Source organism: Marmota monax, unplaced genomic scaffold, assembly GCF_021218885.2.
Source record: "Marmota monax isolate L192 unplaced genomic scaffold, Marmota_monax_Labrador192_F-V1.1 WCK01_AAM20220418_F8-fsc00040, whole genome shotgun sequence".
NCBI lineage: Eukaryota > Metazoa > Chordata > Mammalia > Rodentia > Sciuridae > Marmota > Marmota monax.
The window spans coordinates 5,471,556-5,491,381 of NW_026692782.1; the positions used below are offsets into that span (position 1 = coordinate 5,471,556).

The following is a 19,826-nucleotide window of genomic DNA, read 5'->3' on the forward strand; positions in this document are numbered from 1 at the left end:
CGTGCAAACCAGTGAGATCTGAAAACCAATTTCATTTGCTTCACAAAAACACAAACTTGGTTTTTTATTCCATGTTTCTAACCTTGCTCATTTGGATCACTTTCTATGCAATTACTAAAGTATGGACTCACTAAGAAGTTCTCTTTGACTCCTCCTTTGCTTTTATTCTCTTAACCATCCCCAGTGTCCATTCAGGTAGTCTCTGGTTTCTTTTTTTTTTTTTTTATTGGTTGTTCAAAACATTACAAAACTCTTGACATATCATATTTCAAACATTAGATTCAAGTGGGTTATGAACTCCCATTTTTACCCCAAATACAGATTGCAGAATCACATCGGTTACACATCCATATTTTTACATAATGCCATATTAATCTAAATGCAAGCACTCATAGGTGCTTGCCTCTGCCTTACAGTAAACTAACAGAACCCCTGTTCCCACTTGCTCATCACTTCCTTCACCACCTACTCCAAAGCATCCTCCACATCCTCATGTCTTTATAAAATAAGACTCATTGAACCAATGGTGTGTTTTGAAATTTTGATAAACCCTCTTCTCACTGCCACAGGATCAAGTTCATAACCTGGACATTAAAGATTCTTTACACAGTCTTTTCCGGAATCACTTCTTGCCAAAACACAAACTTTTACACATCCTCTGTTCTGTCCACATTAAACTAATTACCACTTCCTGCACTTTCATAAAAGTCATGAACTTTCACAGCTTTAACTTTTATCTTAGTTACTAGACTCTAAAGTTTTAGCCCATCTTTACAGCAGTAAAAACATTTACAGAACTTCAAGATCCAATTCAATCATCTCCTTCTGTAAGGTGCTTTCTCTATTCCAAATATAATTAATGCTATCATAATATTTTGCTTATGAACTTTCATATTGATAGTTAAAGTATTTGCTGCTTTTTTTTTCCTTGTAGATATTGAAATCCTTACAGAAAAGGGCACACCTCATGTGTATCCTTTAAGTATATTCTTGAAATATATCAGGTACAAAATATTGTTTATATTCATTTATATCAGTTCATCAAACCTTGAGCTTTTAATTCTTACATGTTTTATAAACTAGATATCATATTCCTATGTTACAAATGAAAGGATTTATGTTCAAAAGTGATACAGGTATATTGAGTCAATATAATTAAAGACCAAGAGCCAAGAGCATATCTAGGTCTCCTACACAATATTCAGGGCCCAAGTTAAATTGTACCACCTAGATTCATGCTACTCATTTCAACTGAACTTTATTCTTTACACTAAAAAAAAAACAACAACAACTCAGGAATAAAACTTCCTTTGGTAATACTTTATTTGAGAATTTGACTCTTCATTTAAATGGCATATTATACACAAAATAAGTAAACATGACAAAAATCATAATTCCTTACTAGATAATTCAGATATACTGAAGGTTTATGGAGATAATTAAACATATACACTTGTGTTAAGTGGAAGAATGTTTTCAATGTTATATACAAATAACTAGCTGGTATAAGAATATATTTTAATGTGTCATAAATCTGGTAAAATGTTTTAAGCCAGAAAAAAATTTCCTTACAATTTCTCTGCCTATAGCTCTTATTCTCTCCATTATGAACACTGACCTCAACCTGGAGAAAACTGGATTTTTCCCATCACTATGTCCTGCTAACCTAGCATACAAATCATCTTCCCTGTGAAACAAATCCAATTGAGCAAACTTCAACCCTGATGGTAATATGATACTAACATACTCTGATATAGGTTATACCCACATCCCTTAGCACTGTGGGCAGATTTTTTTTTTAACTGCTGAATTGAGGTGGGAAAAGAAAAATAGGAAATTAGCCATAAGTAGTTTTTAAGGCTAATTTTGACAAAGAGAAGTCAGGGAACTACAGGGTCTTTTGCAGTTCCAGCTTAGTGGCTGCCATGATTTGCTTGGAACATTGGGACCTGAGAGCTTAGGAAGAGTGACTTCAGGAGAGGGGTGGACACCTTCCCTCTCCTCTCAGCAAAGGTGTAGCCCATTGGTCCTGAAACATCCTGATATACTACTTTAGGGAAGCTGTGCTTCAGAGAAGCTATGCTTGCAATGTCAGAGACACCAGCAGTTTAGAAAGCTTTAGGACTTTTGAATAGCCTTAGAGATTTCCACTGCCCAGCAAAACTAAGACGTATCCCCAGGGTTACACACAAATACAGCATCAGAGCCAGTACTGGAATTTATATTTCTTGACTACCAGTCCAGTTTGTTTTCCAGTTGCCATATCACCACCCAAATGGGTTTATTTAAAGAAAGTAAAACTTATATTTACTTTTCAAAGCCACAGTAAAACAATGCAAATAAAAAGAACAGTCTTTCATTTAATTTATCATTTATTGCTGCTCTTCCTGTCCATAACTAGAGAACCACAAATCTTTAACCATATTTAAGGACAAGGATACAGTGTGGAGAACAGAAATGTACTCTTAGTAGATAATATGAAAAAATATGGCAATTTTAAATTTCAAAATCAAGCTATTTGAGAAAAAATAAGTGGAAATCATAATTGCTGATCCAGAGTACTTCCAAATAATTGCATAAGTAATTATTGGTAACATCCCATCCCAGGCCACTGCCAAATATCAAAATCCACAAAATGCTTACTTAAAAGTTGTTATGCTTCCTAAAAAGTTTTATTCTTCATAAATCTTGAGTAAAGAAAGTCTCAAGAAAAATTTATAAGAACACATAATCTAGTTATCATAATTTATTACAGTATTGATTTTCAAATATTAAATTTGAATAACTTCAGCATACAACTTTGTGATTAGTATATAAACAACCATTATACAAAAGTCATTATCTACTAGCAAAAGGTAAGGTAAAGACTACAATATTGAATCTTATTTCATGCTTATGAAACCCCAAAGATTAATCTGTTTTGTTCATAGTAAGTGTTCCATAAATGTTTAATGAATTAATGAATATTTGCAGCTTAGAGCCATGTGCTCAAACTTAGCTCTCTGTAAACATGGATTGTGAGTATGTAAGCTCTTTGTGTGAATCCAGATGGCAGATGAAATCTGAACATTTCAAATTGTGAACATTTCAGAAATTACTGAAAGACTATATAGCTAAGATTCTATTCACACTTTAGTCAATGTGAACAGAAAATTGTCAATATATTTTATATAAGCTGTATGAGCTCATAGTCAAGAATAACACATAAAAATGTTTTCATGGGTTACCTCTGATATCTTTCCAAACAAAAGGCCTAATTCAGGGGTTTAATTCTTTCACAATTGCAAGTTTTTAGAGTACTTGAGAATGAATGTGTTTTTATACATGGCAAGAAAAAAAGACCTTTATCCCATAAATGTTTTTATAAAGATCATCTTCCCACAAATAAGCAATTGTGATTTTGAAAAATCCTCTACATCCTATGTATTTATGCTACTCTAAAACAAAAATAAAAGTGTTTGCTAAGTTCCAGACAAAGTGATGTGTACTTTACATTCATTTAAATCTTAGAATTACATCCTAAAGGTTATAATATTAGCTCCATTTTATAGATCAGAAAACTGAGCATGAAAGGGTTAAATAACTCACCCAAGTAACAGTTATTCTGTGGGGGAGGGAGGTTGTTCAATACTAGTTTGGTATTAGAGTTCATATCCATCTCACTCCAAAGCCCAAGTTCTTCATAAATCATTATTCTGTGTCTCTGAAACACTAAAATAATTTTTGAAGCCAACTCCAATTTGCCAAAGTGTATCCATATGAAAAAAGGAAGAAAAGAAAGGAACTGGCAGACTGTGGCAGCACCTGGAATCCAAAATTGTGGATTCAAATTCTGATCTATCGGGGTGACATAAGGGAAATGATCTAAAAACACTTAGCTACAAGTGTCTTTCAATACAAAAATAAGATATACTGTAGGATGCTTGCTTTTGAAGTATACAGTTTTACATATGAAGCCCCACTCCATGTCTGAGTTCCATGATGTGTGCTAAATATCATTCCCATGACAAATATTTGAATCCTAAAGTACACTGGAGGTATTTCCTTTGGTCAATATCTTATTTCTGTGTGTTAATTCTTGGTCACTAGTTTACCAAGCAAACTGCTCTGAAATCTCTTTCTAAACAGAAACATAAGGTAACACGAGGCCCCTGATTTAGGTCATTCCATCCGTTACCCATTCCAGATGGCAAATCCCAATTATTCCAACCTTGGTGACTGATAGCTTGCCAGCCACACTCCACTCAGGTCTAGATATGTACTACTTGTTCTTCTGAAATGGGGGGAAAAATAAAATGAAAAATTTCCCTGGTTGTTAGATTTAGAAAAGGGACAAGAAAGAAAAGACTTGTTTTACCAGATTTTGGTCTTATCCACTTGTTAGAGAACAAGTATAAGCAGGAATTCTTCCTCCTAGAAAGCATGGTGATTTGCTAAAAGCAATATATTTTCTTCAAAGAAATTATAATATAGTCAGCATTACATATAGTATGTATTTTGAATATGCCAGACTGCCTACTCTTAGGAAATCATACTAGAGTTCCAAGAAGTTTACTTGACCCATTATCCCTAAAAGTTTTCAAGCATTTGCTCTTAGGACTTTTAGGTAAGGCAGACTTTTAGATAAGATTTACAAAGACGAAGTTGTTTAAGAACCTTTGCACAGCATATTTGTTTTCTCAAAGGCATTCACACATCATTTACATACATAATGTACACTGTAAACCATGTTCCTGAATCGCCTGCAATTGAAAAAATGTTCTTCACACTCTTCATGGGCTCATAATCACGAATTCAATGAACATTCATAGAGCAAATCTAAAGTGTGAAACAACTTCACACTTTACCATGCAAAACGTCAGAGCCTGTGCCAGCAACACACCAATAACCGAAACCCACTGCAATCCAATTAAATCACTGCCTTAATGGACGTGGAAAGCCTGCTGTCACAGTTTATATACTAGGAGCAACACGTAGCACTGTCTCCTCCACATTATTGAGCGCTCAAATATTTTTACGTCTATTAGAACTAGCCATGTGTATTTTTATTTGTTTCATACGTAACTAGAGTATTTCATTTATAATTCTCTACACTTAAAGAATACTCTCTTAAAGAGAGGAGTGTCCATCTATAATTTACTCCATGCAATTAAAAAGTACTAGTCTTATTCTGACAACACAGTATATGGCTTATAAAATACAAAGGTGTTGATGGTAAGATATATTCTCTCTAAAGAAAATCACAATGGATGGGTTCCTATGGCACCAACACCATCACTTCAACTGACAGTCTTACTATATACATGTTGGCTGAAGAATGAGCGTATGGGATCTAACAGAGGAAGGCATCTGGAATATAGAAACCTATGTTCAAGTTCTCACCACCTTCCAGCTGTGATAACAGCCCTGCCACTGGGCTCTTCTGAGTCCCAATTTCTGTTCATGCCCAAAAGAGATGATAATATTACTTGAAGGGGATACAGTGAAGGTAGGAGACTCTAGATTTTCCTTAATTTTAAAATGTTACCCACATTAATATGACATGAATCTTGAAGATGATTTCTAGATAATGTGAGGTACATGGAATTTCAGGACACATTATCTTGGTGTTACCCCCTTTCTATATTCTAGTGATTCAGGGTGTCCCTCCGGGGGTATATTAAAGGTTTTAGCTTCTGTGCCATAAGGTGCAATCATGTGTCACTTAAAACTGGGAATATGGTTTGGATAAATGAGTCACCATGTGATTTTGTTGTGCAGACATCATGAAGGGTACTTATGCAAATGATATAGCTACTACACCTTATTATAAGAGATATAGATTATAGAGAATGTAATCTATGGGACCTCTGTCATATATGTGGTCCATCACTGACTGAAATGTTACACTTATATATACATACATTCATTATGCTCATGTAATTATATATGACCACATATTCTTCATTGTCTTAAAATGCAATAATCTGAGTACAAAACACAAAATAACCATAAACCCTCAACTATTAGGCATTTGTGGTAAAAAAAAAAAAAAAAAAAAAAAAAACAGGGGAAAGGAACAGAGTTCTATCTTTCCAGGGTGGTCAATCAACTGCTGTACTGACATGGAGGTTTCTAACACTGCATGAGAACCTGAGATTATCCTATTGAAACTACTCATGGCCAAAGAAAGAACTCAGAAGACACTGATACCAGCAGCCAGGCCAGGAGCCAGTAGAGGTGACTCTGTGGTACACAACCCACGTGTTGACAGTTCAACACGGATGAGAAATGTAAGGAATGAGCAAACTATTCCACTCTGTTACCCCTCCATCTCGGCTCCCCCATCACACCAATTAAGTGGTATCGGGAGGAAACTCAACAAGATGGAAGACATCAATGCTGATAGTAAATATATGGTTTTTATCTCAGTATCCATAATGAATCCTCTCACCAGTAAAATGACACAGAGTGTTTTAAACTGTTGGAATCTTTTTTAAACACTGAGTTGAATGTTTTGCACAGCATAGTAACACATAAAGTTAGATTTGGTGGGGGAATAATATATTTGGAGGTACTTCTGACCTACTTAATGTATGGTTTTGCTTTTTTATAACTATCATTTTAAAATTTTAAAAATATGATTGATAGCAAATACTTTATAAATGTAAGTTATAAATGTAAATTGCAAGAGAAGAGCTGATTAAGATAAACACCTCCTTGGTTCACTTTCTAGATTTCAATTAACACCTAATTTACAATACTTAGTACAAATATGTAGTTGAGCTCTTTAGAACAGCCCGACAGGATAAGCATACATTTTGTAAAGAGCTGAAAAAAGAAGCAGGCCATTAGCCACAATGCCTCAAAATCCAATAGTCAATATCCCATCTTCAGGGCTCAAAATGGCAAGAACTAAATAAATAAACAAGGGATTCCCTCCTCCTGCTTTCTGGGAAAGAACACATTCTATACAATTCATTCCCTAGCTCTGTGGCTAGAAAGAATTTTTTTGAATTTTTCCTCCCTAAGCGTTATCGTTCAATAAACAACTAAAGGAAATAAACCACCACAAACCACAGTGCTAAATCATTCTGCTGGATCCAAGGTTGGGGATAAGACTCTCCACTCCTTAATTTAGGAAGGATCATTCCACAATTAAATTCCAGATCTTAGAATATGAAAGAACTGTAACAAACATCACCAATATCCCAGAAGATTAGCTCCTACATCCCTAGGAATCTTGCCAGGCACAAAAGCCTGGCCACCCTCAGCCTACCTCTGAGCTCAAGATGTTGCAAAGTGTGCATGTATAGCGTAGGGGAGCAAGAGAACCCCACTACCACCACCACCTCCCCAGGTGGTCCCAGGGATGTGCAATGCCTCATTTAAATGGATTATTTTCCTTTGTCCATTCTACACATTCTTAGAAAAATTTACAGAGGGTCCCAGTTCTAAAAATTCTAAGCCAATGAGTCTGAGGCACTTTGAAACAATAGACAACATTCTAAAATGAAGGATGGTTCATTCAATACTATCTACCATCTACCTGGTTCCAAAAGAATTTAAAGCCTCTTTCCAATAAATTACTATTTCAGTACCATAAAGACTGAGGGGACTACAGGATTATTAATGTAACTACAGGAAGTGAGTTTCAAGTTTACATCAGGAAATATTGCTAAGGGATTCAAAAATAGGATTAATATATACACCATGGGGAAAAGAATATGGTTTTTGATGGTTTCTGTGGAAGAAATCATATATATGTGAGTGTGTGTGTATGTGTGTGTGTGTGTGTGTGTGTGTGTGTGAGAGAGAGAGAGAGAGAGAGAATTTATATTAGACTTTTATGAGATTTTCATAGAAAAGCAAGCTATCATAGGGAGAAGAGTAAAACATATTTAATTATATGTCAACTATTTGAAATAGTTACATGTCAGCTCTTTCAAAAAGTTTTGCATAGTTTTCATTGTTTCACTGTGGACTCAGGAAGCCTAAACAGAGAAGGTAGGTTTAAATAGGCATGTAACTTAACAGGAACCACAAAGATTCCATGCACTATTACATGAAGTAGCTAAGAGGAGGAATGAAAGATCTCTACAATAAACTGCAGTAAAACACTGATGAGAGAAATTAAAGAGGACACAAATAAATGGAAAGACATTCATGTTCATGATTGGAACAATTAATAGTTACAATGTTCATACAACCCAAAGCAATCTACACATTTAATGAAATCTCTATCAAAACACCAATGAATGTTTCTCTGAAACAGAAAAAAAAATCCTAAAATTTGTATAAAACTATAAAATACCCAGAATAAGAACAAAGCTAAAGGCATCACAGTATCACACTTGAATATACTAAAAAGCTCAAGAAACAAAAATAGCATGCATAAAATTAGACACACTGGCCAATAACACAGAGAACTTAATAATAAAACCACACACACACACACACACACAGAGAGAGAGAGAGAGAGAGAGAGTCAAATGATTGACAACAAAAACTTCAAGAACAAATATTTGGGTAAGAACATGCTCAACAAATGGCACTGAGAAAACTGGAAGTCTGCATGTGGAAAATGAGACTAGACCCCTCTCTATCAGCATACAGAATCCACTCAAAATGGATGAAAGACATAAATGTAAAACCCAAAGCTATACAACTACTAGAAGAAGCTGAGTGTGGTGGATCATGTCTGTAATCCTAGCTACACAGTAGGCTGAGGCAGGAGGATCTCAAGCTCAAGGCCAGCATGAGCATCTTAGCAAGACTGTTTCAAACAAAAAAAAAAAACGGGCTGGGTATGTGTAGTGTAGCTCAGAGCACTTGCCTAGCATGTGTGAAGCCTTGGGTCCAATCCCCAGTACTGCAAAAAAAAAAAAATAAATAAAAAATAAAAGAACGACTAGAGAAAAACATAGTGGAAACATATAGATGACATTGATCTAAGCAAGGATTTTTTTTGAATCAAAAGCACAGATAACAAAGAAAAAAATAAACATAATAACCAACTAAATAGCTTCTACACAGCAAAGAAAATAATCAACAGAGTGAAGATATAACCTTGAGAATGGGAAAAATACTCATAGACTCTACATCTGATAAGTGGTGAATATCTAGAACGTATAAAGAATGTAAACAACTCAACAGAATATATATATGTGTGTGTGTGTGTGTGTGTATATATATATATATATATATATATATATATATATATATAAATAACAATCCAGTTATGTGTTGAATTATTAGCAAATCACACAGTCCTCTTCAGAGACAAAAAGTGAGAACAGATCAGGAGTCTATGTTATGGAGAGGAGAGGAGAGGAGAGGAGGCAGGGGAGAGGAGGGGAAGAAATGGGAGGGGAGGGGAAGAGAGGAAACTTTAGTACTGGCCTATCTTGAGGGAATATATTTTTAAAAATTATTTATCTTTTCCATACCTATAACAGTAACTGTCTTTGGCGAACAGAAACATCCCTCAAGACTAGGGCTACAGAATTATTACTGGCAAGTGAAGAACAGAGTTCAAGTATACAGAATATAATGCCTTATCCATCCCTTTTGCAAAAACTATATTTTGGCCACTTCTGAGTTGGCACCAAAGGCAGAAAGAAAAAAAAATATTCAAGATCTGAGGAATGAAAACTTAAACAGAAGAGACTGGTTAGGAGTAGCAGCTCTATGAAATGCATTTTTTAAATGAGAGCTTGGCAGTCTGAAGAGGCGCCAATGGAGGAATAAATGTTTGGATACTTAAAATCATGATGGCATAAAGTAGACAGGGAGTTGAGCATCAAGTTCTGAAATGTCATATCCAAGAGGTTGCCAGCCCAGCCAGAAAGTACAACATAGAGGACCAAAAGGACAAACCATCCTACCTAGAAACTATAAACATAGCAAAATTATCCCAGATCTAGCATAGTAGGGTGCTAGGACACTGGTTGAAACAAAAGCAGAAAGAATCGCTAGGATGCCAAGAGCCTATTGGGCAAATTGAACCTTGCATTTACTGACCCTTAATCAAGCTTGGATTTTTTTTCCAAGAGGAAAAAAGAAATCATTTAACCTAAAGCTTCAAAGTGAAAAGTCCTTTTTTCAGGGTACTCACATATGTCTATGAGGAGGAGGGGGAAGAATTGGGGGAGAGGAGGAGGAGGAGGAGGAAAAGGAGGAAGAAGAGAGGGGGTGGGGAGGGGAGGAGGAGGAAGAGGAGAAAAAAGAGGGGAGGGAGGGGGGGAGAGAGGAGGGGAGGAGTGGGGGAGGGAGGGTGGAAGGACCCCCCTTTCTGGTCAAACATTCCACTTCATCTATTATCTAAACTTCTAAGCTTTCAAAACACAATTTAATCAATCTCCACTACTAGATATTATATTTCAAATGCCTGAGATTTCCTAATATCACCTTGACTCCAAAAAGGAAAGAGAGAAAGAAGGAAGAAAGAGAGGAAATGTATTCATGCAGAGTTCAGTTCATCAGGCCTCTGTTTTTCTAGGTAATCTCTACACAGATTTGGCAGAAGACTAACTTGTAAACTAAATTTACCCAGACTCTTCACAGATATTAATCCTCAGATTAACATTTATTGCTGTAGTACAACAATGAAACAAACCACCTCAATCCCTGCTCTAAAATGAAATTCTGCAGCATCAGCTTCTTAATGTCCCTTGGGACCCTTCTAAACCTGAGAGAAAAAGAGAATTTGATTGCATATTCAGATGACCCTGTACTGCATTGAAGAAAGTCTGCCAGACTTTCCTTAGAAGTATTTCTGTCTTTGTGTCTAGATACTTATATACAATGAAGTACCTATGTTCTGTACCAATGGATTTGGTTATATTTGTATATCTGAAGTTATGGCATACTTTAACTTATACCAAAAATAACTAAATTAAAGCTCATTCAAGTTAATACAAGGCTAACTTTCTGTTCTATAGCTTTATGGACTTAAACTCAGAATTCTGATAGGTATATAATTTCATTCTACTTCACAAATATATTAAGGATGGCACAATTTTTGACAAATTATAATTAGCCATACTTCTTTCTGGATAATGTGTATTTGATCTTGTTTGGAATAGGAGGTTTTGGATGGGACTGTTAACAGTTTATAGATAATGAGAAGGTTTTAAGAACATACTAGATTCCTAAAAGTGGTAATAGAGAAGGGCAGCAGAATACAACATACACTAGTAAAAACGTGGATGTATAACCAATGTGATTCTGCAATCTTATACAGGGTAAAAATGGGAGTTCATAAACCTCTTGAATCAAATGTATGAAATGTGATATGTCAAGAGCTTTGTAATGTTTTGAACAACTAATAATAAAAAATAAATAAATTAGTAACCACACCTAATTTGATCACCAAGAAAACAATTATTAAAAATGTAATGAACTTATTGTACTCTCAAAAAATAAATAAATAAAAGTGGTAGTAGAGTAATCTGCCCCTCTGACAAACATGAAAAACTTGTTATGATCTCTGTCCTCAAAGATTTAGGTTTGGAAAATATTTTATTTTAATTAATTAATTTATTTATTTTTTGGGTTTTTTTTTTTTTTTGGAAAATATTTTAAACTATGTTCTTAAGTTACTTCGCTCATACCAGATATGAAAGTAACTGCAGTCTATTAGGACTCCAGGAAAACCTGGACAAATTTCTACTTTTACATCTCAAGGAAGGCCTCCAAAAATCCAGATACGAATGCAATTCTGAATGTTAAATGCAGTCAGACTGTGCTGTCAAGAATTAAATTCTGAATAATTTTAACAAAGGCCTTCACCCTCACACATAATCTATGGTTCTATCTGTATAATGGGAAGATTGATAAACTCAACCATACTGGGCTTCTGTGAACTCCAGCTGAAACAATGTACCCAGAAGTACTTTGAAACCATAAAGCTATTTTTGACAGGATGACAACACACCACTGTGTAGTTTAAGGAATATTGGTGTCCCCTATTAGAGAAATTCAGAAAGGGCCCTGTATTGCATGAGGCATGCCCTGGAATTTGCTACATGACCCAAGGCAGACCCAAGGTGCCCCAATCACCTAGAAAGTACCTCTCTTTTGCTTTAGCATCACTACCTTTCAGACACCCATCCCCACCTTGCTGATTTCAGTGAACTTCTTTTGACTCTTGTTTGGGATTTCAATGTACGAATATTATTCCTATTATTACAACTTTGATTTTATACAGTACCAAAAGTGAAGCACTGAGATTTTGCCATTCTTCAGCCAACATAGTAAATTAAAGCCTTTCATTTCATTAAATTTAAATACAAGGTAGATCACCTTTAAAGGGATCTCAGATTCTGCATATATTTTTTAGCCTTCCACTTGGGCCATTTTATTTTCTCTCTCACCACCCACACAAATAGAACACACATACACTCATAGGTATACCTCTAACCAAAAGATAGGGAAGAAGAATAATTATCTACTCAAAGTTGTTGTTTTTGTTGCTTTGATTTCAATAGCTATATTCAAAATAAACTTGTACCTAAAGTAAATAAAAAGTAAATGCTTTGAAAGTTCTTTTTCCTTGCCTTACATGTTTATTTGCTGAGGATATAAATATCTATGCTTGAGGTATGTTTAAATATACTCGGTGCAGGATAGGGATGTACCTCAATGGTTATTCACTTGTCTAGCATTCAAGATGTCCTGGGTTCCATCTCCAGTAAACACACACACACACACACACACACACACACACACACACCATATGTATATATGATATATATGAGCTCCTATTGAGAGCGGGTTGAATCTTTCACACAACAGAGCATCAAAAAAGCTGTCTTCCTAGACAATCTCATATATACTTCATTTATACATTAACACAAACAAGAAATGCACAATTTCCATCAAGTTGCATACATTATGCAAAATGTATTTCCTACCAAAAGGTATATTTAGGGAGTTGCTGGGTCATTAATCACCATCATAGCAGAACAGTGACTCCTTGTACAAACAATCAGAGAAGACCCAAGAAATTTGGGGTGAGAAAACAGACTGTTAGAGGTGATAGAAGGGAATTTATAAGTAACATTGAATTAAATTAGAATTCTGAGTTCTGATTTAATTCAATTCTGACCAATTTCCCTAAACTACTCTGAATTTTGAATAAGTATCTTCACTAAGGCTGCACAAAGAAATGTCTGACAACACGAACACAACACACGTCCCCTTGCACCCTCCTTGTCAGAGCAATATATCATCAAAGGTAAAAATTAACCAGGGAATTTCCAGCATTTTCCTTCACTTGTGAACTTCCTTCCTTCAGGCCCAAGAGAGACTGGATAAGGTTTACCTACCTATGTAAAGGAAGAAATTCCAATCACACCTACAAACCCCCCGCATAGAATCTGGAGGGACATAGTAGAAATCAGATATGGTTGATACTTAGCTCACTCTCTTCCTCTACCCTTCACCACAGCCCACACCTCTTGCTTGCTATGGGGACAGAAAGCTCATTCAGCTTACAAATGACGCTACCAAGTCTGCCTCCAACAACCCCTGTGACCTTCTTTCCAAAGTTAGTTATCAGTTCACACTGAGCTGGGGTCACCTCAACCACAACGCAGCCGGGAAACCCCAATCCCTGACCGGTGCTGTGCCCAGCCCCAGGCGCCCTGGGCACTGTGCTGGAGCCAATTGCGGCGGGCGGGGCTCCAACCTCAGGAGGCGGGTGGGAAGCGCGCCTGGTGCGGAGGAGGTACACGCAGCGGCGCTGGTCGCGTGCATGGGAGGGGAAAGACCGCGGCGTTCGGGGACCCCGAGAGGCGCGAAGCTTGCAATCAGGCAGAGTGGTCCAACTGCAGTACCCCGGGGATGTGCTCAGGAAGGAACACACAAGTTTGAGTGGGGTAGTAACTTGGAAAAATATTTGTTGAGGTTTATTTTAAATGGGCAAATGCATTGGAACCCTATCTAGAAGGGAATTGTTCCAAGATTGTCACAATCCCCTTCTAGCCTGGAACACACACTTGAAATTCTTGGCAAAAGAAGACGCTGCGAAGGTATTCCGAGGTAGCGATGCCATCTCCACCCACCTTTTTTTGGAAACTCTGCCTACTTGATCTGCGAACGCAGGGCAACCGCGCCCTGGAACAGAGGAGGTTTTGTCCCCTCTGGATGCATACAGCCGACTGAATGCTGATATTTTAAACCAACAGCAGCCGGTTGTTTCGTTTTGCTGTTTCGAGGGCGGGGTGGGGTGAGGGGATTAGAAACTCCAGGATGTCTTACTCAAAACTAGAGGATGAGCGCTGGGCATTTGATCCCACTAGCACAGAACTCCAGTCAACTCGGGCCGTTCTGCTGCCACTTGGGGGTGGGGAGAAGAAGGGAAAGGAAGGGGAGCGAAGGAGTGGCGGCAGAGGGGCTGGCGAAGGAGGGAAGGAAACAGGTGAGCTCCCACCGCCACCCATCAGGAATTGCAGCTTGGCGGGCCCTGGCGCGCCACCGTCCCAACCTGGAGAGAGGCACTTACCGGCTTTACACGGGTCCTTGTAATCTATAGTCTCGGTTTTATCTTCTTCGTTCCCATCAAAAGTGTAATCGTAATCGAGGCCAGCGCAGACCCAAAACTCCCCGTGGAAAAGAATCCCCGAGGCCACTAGCCACACAAGCATCCTCGGGGAAAGCGTTTCCAACCCCATCCTCCTCCCCCAGAGGAAAAGGAGGGGACGCGACCGGGAGGGTAGGCGCTGCGGTCCGCGTTGATGTGCGGGGCCAGGGGGACCGGTGCTCTTCTCCCCACTGGGAGGTTCCTCGCCGGACCAGGGTGTTCAGGTGTCCGGAGACATGCGGATGCCGTCGGGACAGTAAAGAGGGCAAGCGCTGCCTGTGACCCCCAGTTGCAGGGGGGAAGTTGGCTGAGGGCCCGCGGGTGGGCGGAGGGCAGGTAAGGAGGCTCGGCTCCGGGAAGCGGGCAGGGGCAGCGGCGGACCAACTCAGCTCCGGCGGCGCGGGCGCTCGCAGCCTGCCAGGTCCTCCTTCTGATGGCAGAACTTCTCGCGGCCGCGGCTCGCCGAGCGGCGCCCCGCGGGCTCAGCTGCCACCCGAGCTCGGGCTCCGGCGCCGCGCCCCCGCCGCTGTCAGGACCCCGGGGCCGAACGCGAGCTGCCGCCTTCTGCGCCCGCTGCCGCCGCCGCTCCGGGAAGATGAATCCGGTCTGCACATCAGCACATCTGAACTGAAAGGGGAGACCAAGGAAGGGGGTGGGGGGCAGGCATTTCTACGCCGCGAGTCCTTAAAAGCCTGCAGAAGCCAGCAAAGCAACTGGCTGCAAGGAGAGCAAAAGTGTGGGGATTTGGGGATGCACTGTTTGCCTTTTCCCCCCAGGCTGTCTTTTTACCCTCTTCCTAACTTGAAAAAAAAAAAAAATCTTCGCAGCATCTAACCCAATCACTTGCATCCTGCTTACTTATTCATACAATCAGGGTCAGGATCCGGGCCACAGCCTCCTCTCTGACTTCTTTTGATAGCCTTATACAAACAAACAGACGCTAGTGCGCTAACAATTCCATTTATATTTTACCAAAGATAAAAATGAATATATTATGCGTCTGCATCCGCGAACAGCAATTAATAGATGATATACGTGTCAGTTGAGAGTGCCAGACCGGGGGTGGCGCGAGAGATCGTGACAACTTAGCCGTGAATCTGTTTCCCCTCCCCCCAAATAAACAGCGAGTGTGTGTTTCTTTCCTTTGCTGCTGTTTAACCTTCGTGCAGCCCAGAAGGGAGGAAAAGTGTCTGACCCATCGCGATTTAGGTAGGAAAACATATTCCTGTAAGTCTCCTAACCAACAAAGTTTTGCTAAGAACTAAGATCCTCAGAACAGCAATTTAAAAAAAAAAAAAAAAAATCCAAAATCGAGTTTTGGATTGCAGCAGCAGGAAACGCTGAGACCTTGCTGATGGGCTGGCGCTAGGGCTCACGTGGGCACAGGAAGGGAAGTTGGATGGAATACTCGGGAAGCAAATTTTCTGTGACAGTTCTGGCGCCCATGCCTAGAGTCGCTCAGTATCTAAAGGCTTCACTCGCTTTACTTCTTCGGAGGAGACTGTGTAAAACCAGGCTGCCGAATCAGCGAGGTAAACCACATGTCAGCCTGAGCAGACTGAAGACAAACACAGGTTGTGGGAAATTGAGAAGGAAAAAAAAAAGAGGAAATCTCTGCAAAACCCCTGGTGTGAGCAATTCCGAGGTTTCCTCACATCTGCAAGTAGTTTCCAAAATAGGTGAGATGACTTCTCCCCCCAAGCTTCCAAGGCACTGGTGATTGGGAGTTTTCCTTTTCCAACTAAATCTTTTAACTGCCGCTTTAGCAGGGACTTGTAAAAAGTTTTCTGTTGCCTTTTACATCTTTATTTGACAAACGCTGCCCTGTATCCAAGTGATGATCAACCTACAAAGTCGAGAGAGCAGCACACACCTTTGACAGAGTTGGTCATTGGGTTGGAGATTTGAACAGATTTTGTGTTTGTTAAAGAAAAGCAAGAGGCGGGTCTTAAAGAATCAGCTATTTCCAATGTAAACTAAAAGAACAGGAGGACTAGTTGGAATTGAACTGACTTCATATTCTTTGGGAAACAGGGGTTTTCTCTGAGACCACTGCAATCATGATCTCCTTTCTGTAGATCTTAAACTTTTAACCCCAGGATACAGAGCAGACAGCAAATTTAAAAAAAAAAAAAAAGTTCAATAAGCAGGTGGAGGCATTGGATTTGAAATCTCTTGCTGAGTCATTCTCAGATTCTTTTACCCATCCAAAAAAATGTTTGCATAATTAATAATAGTGTTGCTCTGGTGCAGGGCTAAACAAGAATGTGTCCTGCTCAGCCCACTGAGAGCTCAGAAATTGAAAATTTCCTTTAGAGGAGCTCTGCTCTTGAGCTGCTGACAGTATCTCCACTTGCTACCCCAGACCCTAAAAGGGTCACTTATTAATTTAAAATGTCTGTGAATATCTCCTTAGAGTCTTTTATCATATGTAACTCTCCAAAAATTTGTACCTGGAGTTTGCATAAATATCACTTACTTTGTCAGGAATGAATACGTTTTATTCATTTATTCTGAGGAAAATGGTACCATATAGGAACATCTGCTTTATTATATAATGATATCTATTATGTTTTTCTTACAGATTTATCATTGCTTAACTATACAACTTATAAATTTGCAATCCAAAAAGTTAGAATGATTTACCTATTAGAACTTCAGATCAAAATATAGAACTGTTTCTTTATGACTAAAATGCTTACAGAGAATATTTATTTATCATCACAATATCCTAGGCCTCAACCCCTGATTTATTTTTAATTTTTAATATTAAATCTAAGTCTGTTTATAATAATAAAATTATATACATTTGAAATTCATTGGTTTCCTTAGATGCTATGATTACAAATTAAAACTAAATTTTTCCCTGTTCATAACAAAACAAATTTTCAAGAATATGCCTATGATTAGGAAGTTGAGTGTTCTATCAGAGTGTAGCCACTGACCTAAGCAGTATATGAATCCAATCTCCTCATGAAAATGAAAATGAGAAATTCATTCCCTCAGTAAGATATACTGATGTCACCTTGTCTTTAGGTGGGAACTACCCTTGCCCACCCTGGCACATGCCACAGGAACTCATCAGCTTCCAGCAAGAGTAAGGAATAAAGTCACCCAACATTGCCAGAGCAAGAGGCAAACTTTATGCCAATGGGTATATCCTGTTTGTTATCATAATAATTAAAATAAAGTTGACTTTTAGATATAGGTAATGGGAAATGTCTATTTTATTTTGCGGGGGAAGCAGGCATTACTGGGTATTGAATCCAGGAGTGATTTACCACTGACTTACATGCCCAGTTCTTTTCTTTTTTCTTTTTTGCTCTGAGATAGGGTCTTACTGAGGGTCTCCCTAAATTACTGAGGCTGGCCTCCAAGTTTCAAACCTCCTGCTCTAGCCTCCCAAATTGCTGGGAGTACAGGCATATGCCACCTCACTATGCAGAAATGTCTATTTTCTAATCTAGTCAATTTGTGAAAAGCTAGATATGACTGTTAATGATACCAAGTAATGCATGAATATATTCCCTTCATGTCCCTTATAAATAAGAATTACTCAGGAAAATAATAACTTCATTCAGAGTTAATGAATGAAGAATATTCATTCCTGCAAAGCAAATGATGTCTAGGCAAACTTAAAGTACAAACTCTTCCAAACTTTCATATGGAATCAAATGTGAGTTTCCCTCCCTCACCTGGATCTCACATTTTCCTCTAAACTAAAAACTGTTAACCAAGTAGTATGTATATAGATTGACTCCTATGAAATCATCTAACCTATGGATCAAACACAGCAAATATTGACAATTTCACATTACTTTAAAGCTTTTAAAAATCTTGTTTTGTACTAATGCTATTGTTCTTCTGAATGCAATTAGGTACATCTGGTTCACATACTCTTACGAGAAGGAATGATTCTCTGAGCCTCCATGAACTTTGACTTCTACATTTTCTTCTTTTTGAATTTTATACTATGGCTTTTTGATTGGCACATTATTTTATGTATCACCGCTGCAGGATACTTCCAAATCTTGCTAATTAGTATGACCCTTATTCAAAATCTGTCCTTATCACTATTTCTTAAGTAACAAATAGAGTGTCACTTATGAATAAAATGAGCAGATGGCAATGTTTGCTTCACCACGAAGATTTAAAAGAAAGTTTTTGTTTGCATGTTAAAGAAGAAAGAGATATGCCTCCCGGGATGGAAATAAGAGCCACGGAAAAAAATCTAGATTTTTTTTTTTGAGTGGGGGCCACTAATGGAAGTGTCTGCTAAATCAACTTCACTGCCATGCCCTCACTATGGGGGACAGAGATGCCCACTTTCTTATGGCTTCATTTCATTCTGCTTCATGGATTAAAAAAAAAATAGACACTAAAACCTTCAATAAACATACCATGCAATGAGAATAACTGAATTTTTTAAATATTACAAAAAGTAGTATCAACTTCTTATGAGAAAGGAAGACCCAACTCCACAAGACCAATTCTGAAGACCAATCACTTGCCAAAGTTTTTATTATTTTGTGCTCTGCTAAAGATGGAGAATACATGTTAAAATGAGTAAGCTATTCATGAACACAGTACTATCACCTCATAATATATAACCTTCTACTGACTCTTTCAGTTGCCCACTGATTGAGAGGACTGCACTTCTGTTCATATTGCTGACAAGTTTTGATCAGTAGAGAACTCTGTATATGATAGTGGCCGATAGCCTTTAGTTCAAACCATTCTTCCTTCAAACCTCAGTGCATCATATCCTTCCTGACTCCATGGATTTTATTCTAGTCAAAAGTTCCTCTATTCTGCCTTGAATTTAAATCATTTATCTCAGGGAGGATAAGAGCTATATATTTTCCATTAATGAATTTTAAAAAATTTTACAAAATACTTTGCACATACTGGATAAATTTGGTTTTATTGACAAAAATAAATCGAGTTCCATTTCAATAATCTAAGAGTATATTCTAATATTCTATGCACTGGGAATATTTAATGTTAGAATATGAGTGAAAATTAATTTTAAAAATCTATACATTGAGTATAAAAGCAAGGTCTGAAATCAGAAAGCTTGCTTACGTCCTTGTTATTCTTCTCGTAAGATGGGTTTGGACATGTAGTTTTTCTTAGTTAGATTGTCCTCACTTTTAAAGTAAAATGTTTACTTCATGTGTTAGTGTTTCATTACTACAACAAACTCCTGAACTAATCAACTTATACAGAAAAAAAGGTTTACTTTGGTTCATGGTTTCAA

The 19,826-nt window shown here is 38.0% G+C and overlaps 1 protein-coding gene across 2 annotated transcripts in view; it reads right to left on the reverse strand.

Annotated features, from left to right (window-relative positions):
- Tll1 (tolloid like 1) overlaps positions 1-15,056 on the reverse strand; it is a 210,635-nt gene extending 195,579 nt beyond the window's left edge. The window contains exon 1 of one of the 2 annotated variants that reach the window (XM_046447878.2): positions 14,489-15,053. In XM_046447878.2, the coding sequence (XP_046303834.1) occupies positions 14,489-14,657 (169 nt within the window). In that variant the 5' untranslated portion in view covers positions 14,658-15,053. Of the gene's footprint in view, positions 1-14,488 lie in introns of both variants that reach the window. The other variant, XM_058580377.1, reaches the window with a different exon arrangement.
- Between the last annotated feature and the right edge of the window lie 4,770 nt (positions 15,057-19,826).